This window comes from Penaeus chinensis, chromosome 10 (assembly GCF_019202785.1).
Source record: "Penaeus chinensis breed Huanghai No. 1 chromosome 10, ASM1920278v2, whole genome shotgun sequence".
Taxonomy (NCBI): Eukaryota; Metazoa; Arthropoda; class Malacostraca; order Decapoda; family Penaeidae; genus Penaeus; species Penaeus chinensis.
The window spans coordinates 37,506,941-37,512,070 of NC_061828.1; the positions used below are offsets into that span (position 1 = coordinate 37,506,941).

The 5,130-nt window shown below is 35.8% G+C and overlaps 1 protein-coding gene across 4 annotated transcripts in view; it reads left to right on the forward strand.

The window, feature by feature from the left end:
* Positions 1-561: 561 nt before the first annotated feature.
* LOC125029489 (cobalamin trafficking protein CblD-like) overlaps positions 562-5,130 on the forward strand; it is an 18,509-nt gene continuing 13,940 nt past the window's right edge. For 2 of the 4 annotated variants that reach the window (XM_047619400.1, XM_047619403.1), the window contains exons 1-2: positions 588-695; positions 1,186-1,258. In XM_047619400.1, coding sequence (XP_047475356.1) covers positions 1,231-1,258 — 28 coding nt within the window. In that variant the 5' untranslated portion in view covers positions 588-695; positions 1,186-1,230. Of the gene's footprint in view, positions 696-1,185; positions 1,259-5,130 lie in introns of all 4 variants that reach the window. The other 2 variants (XM_047619401.1, XM_047619404.1) reach the window with 2 other exon arrangements.

Genomic DNA, 5,130 nt, shown 5'->3' on the forward strand with positions numbered 1-5,130 from the left:
ACGAAATACGAGAATGGTATCTAAATTACGAACGTTTGCAAGGAGTATGTTTGATGACGCAACGTTTGAGGTTACAGTGATTTTTCTTTATTATCATAGCATTATTGTTATTTGTTATCATATAGCTGACATTTTTTTCAGCATTCTTTTAGTGATACAAACACAACACATCCCGTGATCAGTGCATGGATGAACAGCTGAGAAATAAGGAAAAAAAAACAAAAAAAAAAACACGTAAATATGCTTGTGTATTATATGAATTCACAAAACCTGCTGTGGGTTTCTAGTGTTATGAATATTCATTGTTTTATTATTATCATTATTGTTATTATTATTATTATCCTTATTACAACTTCCAACGACAGAAAAAAAGTAATCCAACTTTACCCAAGAAGAATATCCCGGAGAACCACAGAACTTAATTGAGGCAATAAATAGTTCTTGATAGGTGTATATCTCAATCAAAATTCGAGTTCAACAATACCATAGATATACGGTATCTTTCATAATGAAATATCCCTTTGATTATACCAAAATAACAAAAGTTCTAAGAAAGAGTGACGTTGGTGATTCAAGGTCGAGGTAGACGTAAACATCAGGAAATCTCAGTGGCTTGTGGAACCTTCAAAGATTTTTCGTTTTTCTCCTTTCCTTATAACGTCAAGGTCCTTTTGGATTCACCTCACATACCTAGTGTGAGTATATTAGTACCTGTTTCATTTGATCGGGTAAGTAAGGGTAATTTGTAAGGTTTTGTAGGAGATATATTTGGAAATGAGAAAGAGGGACGAGGAAGTAGAGGTGGAAGAGTGGGAATATATTAAGGAATTTCACAAGGCACAGTTTTATGTATTTAAATAGGCAAGTTTTCTGGTAAAGCATCGAGAGGTTAATGAATTCTAAAGCATTTCACGTAATAACATAGGTAAATCTGGAAATGATAACTGCGCAGAGGTAAACAAAAAACTAGGGTAATGTCCTTGAAGAACACATAAAATTTATATTATATAAAAAAGGGTATTTGTTATCGAGAGCGACGAACCCTCCAGAGATGAAATCCCTAATCCAGGATAACATGGGTACCCAAAATCCAAACCTAACCCTTCATACCATCTATTTACTCCCTAGACATGGGGCAATCCCCCCTTTTCCCTCCCTTTATTAATACTTCATGCAAACTTGCAGAAAATGCGACATTAAGAACTATGGCTGTGTGAGGGTGTTGCGGACATGCAGAGGGTATTTTCGTCATTTCCCGGTAAATATGAGGCCGTTGCAGATGTACCTGTATTGCTTCCTACTCTATTTTTTATGCTTTATACGATGGCATTTCCCTCTGTCGCTGTGTGTCGCTCTCAGTAACATTAACCCAAAAAAGAAATAAGAATATTAATGCCACAAGGTAAGATAATCCCACAATTAATTATAGATTTACCTGCTGTGACTCAATTGCTTGCCATACTCATAATACTAGAGGAATGTCAGTGAAAGAAAAAACTTTTACTATGCATATTTTGGCAAGTTACACATTATTGTGCCTTGCTCTCAGGTATGGAACCAATTTCAAGCTCTAAGTTGCCGAGTATATGTGGTGGAGCTTTGCTGAATCGCAGAAGGAATGGAGGCCATAGTGATCGTTCAAGCAAATTAAATCCTAGTATTAGAAATTGCCTGTATTATATATTCATTTTGAAATATCTTTTGCATATCACAATCAAAGTAGATATTTGATATTGTACCAGTATTGTCATGATTAGGTGTATGTAAGTGTTATGAACAGTTACCTACATTATATTGAAGTGTTGTGTGGATAAGGTGGATAGAATGGATAAGAAACACTACTGATTTTTAACCCCTTACTGATGTGTGAAGAAAATTTAGGAAAAGACTCTACATTCTGGAGATTAATGGCAACATGCCAACTTTGATCGTAGGAGTTAGGTACATCAAGCCAAACCCCTGGCTCCTAGCGCTTTGGCACGTCGCCGCACTCTACAGATTGAGCAGTTTACCTGTCGGTAAAGGGTTAAACTTGAATCATAAGAATGTTTATGAAATTGATTCTTGTACTTTCATTTCATGTTCAATACACAGAAATACAAAATGACTGATTATTATGGTTACTTCCTGTTTATAAACACAAGGTAATTAACCATTTATTGATTCCTGAACACAGGCTGTTCACTTTATCACTGTACTTGTACAACTTGTGAAAATGTCACACTTAACCCTTTACTGATGGGCCACGTGGTGAGACGTCATAACAAACTGCTCAATCTGCAGAGTGCAGCTGTACGCCATGGCAACGCACCAAAGTGCTATGAGCCGGGGGTTCAGCTTGATGTACCAAACTCCCGCGCTCAAAGTCAGTTCATTGACATTAATCTCCAGAGCGTAGAGTTTTTTAAAAATTTTCTTCACCTGTCAGTAAGGGATTAAACTCTCTGTGGGCCTTAATGTAGTCACATCATCTCACTTGTGTCAACACATCCTCGTGTCACACACCCATGTAACAACTCTTTAATCACACACTATCTGTCGGCTCCAGTCCTCTTGTTCTGCTCACTCTGCTTTGCTAATTACCAAGTAATTGCTGGGGCGGGAGCATTGGCAGGACTATAGCACTGCTTAAGTAGGTACACCAGCAGGGACTTTTTTTGATACTTATATTTTCCACTTCTCCTTTTCTTTTCTTTTCTCTTTCTCCAACTCTGTCTAGGAAGCACTCACTCTTCCTCTGGCCTGGCTAGGTCATCCCACCCAGCCCTTCCACCTGTACTACCAACAGACTCCACCAAAATACGTGTCCAAAGCTCTGGCCTTGGTTGCCAAGTGTTTAGACTCTCATCTCCTCTAATTCTCTCCTTCATTTTCTTCCTTTGTCTCCCACAGGGTTCTTGTCAAATCTGGATTCCTCTTTGCAAACTGTTCTTTTATGTAACAGTAGACTGTCTGCTTGACATTGGTGGTGTCAAGTGATAGCCATGACCTCCACACCTTTACCCTACATTCCACAAGCCATATTAAACCCTTTATATGAGGGAGCCACGTCAGGCCTCACAGTTGCTTGTTTCATTTCTATTACAGTTACACTCCCATGGATTTGGTGTGTCTAAGCTGACTTAAAATGTAATTTGATGGTGTAACAACTGCACAATTATATTTAACAAATTTGTGAGTTGACTGAAGACTTTCACACAGTAGGATCTGGGCAAAGAGTTTTTGAGAAAGATATTTTTTTATTAATGCTATCAGTATTGATGCTGTTATTTTCATTATATAGATAATGATTATTATGTCATGAAATTTACTAATAGCAATATAAGACATATTAGATAATTTTTTGAAAAATCAAGAATAAAGGTTAACAAGAAATGTGAGTAGGACTAGTAATTGACACTTTGGTGATTAAGTACTTGTGGAGACATCTATGTGTAAAGACAATCAGTAAACTAAACTCACAGGGATGGCATGTCTGTATATATATAGAAGATAGAACTTGAGCTGGTTCCAGGTGCCGGGATATCTATTGGAGCATTGTAATTTATAGACAAAATTTCATCAACCACATTTAACATATGCATAGTTTGAGGTAGAATAGAATGCTCAAGGCATTTTCATGTGCATGTTTCAGAAGAGGTAGAATGATCAGGCAAGAATGTATGTATATGACAAGGGTATTTGCTAGAAAAGGGCGCCTTCAAGCGGTGCCATTACCCCCTTGCTTTATATCCTTGCAAAGGCTAACAGACTTCAGCTATATATATATATATATATATATATATATATATATATATATATATATATATATATATATATATATATATATGCTGTATATATGCTGTATATATGTGTGTGTGTGTTTGTATATGTATATGTTATTTATTTACAGAAACACACATACATACATACATATGTATGTACCTCTATCTGTCTCCATATATCTATTAATTGAAAGAGTAAATATACTGTAAAGATATATGTGTTTGCATGATGAAATGCAGCATGTTAGGGGGATATAAAGATACTATATAACAGGAAATGTTTGTCCACCTCCCAAACCTCATGTAGACAAATCACGGAACCTACACTAAAAGAAATAACAGAGTGAAAGTGAGTGAGTGTTTTTTTTTTATTACTTTATTGTACCAGGTAATGACTAGAAAAAAAAAACTATCATATACCTGCATATTGCATTTTTGTATTGAAATATAATTGGTGAACGTATTTACAATAGATTATTTGAAACTCTGATTTAGAAAGTCCATGCAAAATATGAATTTCACTCAAAATTCTAAGGGGCTGGATATGTAATAAATAACTGTATTTTTGCTAGCATATAGTTTTTTCACTTGTTCTTAACCCCTTGCCGACGAGTATGATGTGTACGAACATGCTATGCCCACTGTGAGTACTTGTTTGATTGTTTTTACACATAGATGGCTACACTTGTACTAAGTCACCAATGAGCCAGTTACGAGTACTGCCTGTCTCGCCCATTCACCCTTTTCTTTGATTTGTGAAAATATTTTACGATATCTTATTTTGCTGTTACTAATGTTAAAAAACATTATAATAATTATTATTTTTATGATAAGAATAGCACCATCAATGTTTATATCACTAGTAAAAAATACGTTTTTCCCACCATTTCAAATCAGGTACGGTCACAAGGTCTACTAATTGACTCCTTTGTGCAGACATTTCACAAAAAATATAGAAAATAGGCACAGCATTTTCCCCATTTTTTCTTAATTTTCCCCAGTGGCATTGGGTTAACCTGTAATTTCTTATAATCTGTATTTAATACCTTCTTTAGCTGTCAACACAGGATACACATGGAAACCATCATATAGAGCACCTGTAGTGTGTTGGCTATTCATCAGTACCAGAAATATATCTGTAGATGATCTTGAATCTGTAGAAGCTGTAGATATTCCAAATCATAATTTTTCCTAGATGTTTTATGCCTTTCTCTTTAGTCCAAATAATTATTATAGCCTTTGCCTCATCACATTGCTTCTCTGAATAAATGCAAGGTGTTTAGGTCTCTCTCTCTCTCTCTCTCTCTCTCTCTCTCTCTCTCTCTCTCTCTCTCTCTCTCTCTCTCTCTCTCTCTCTCTCTCTCTC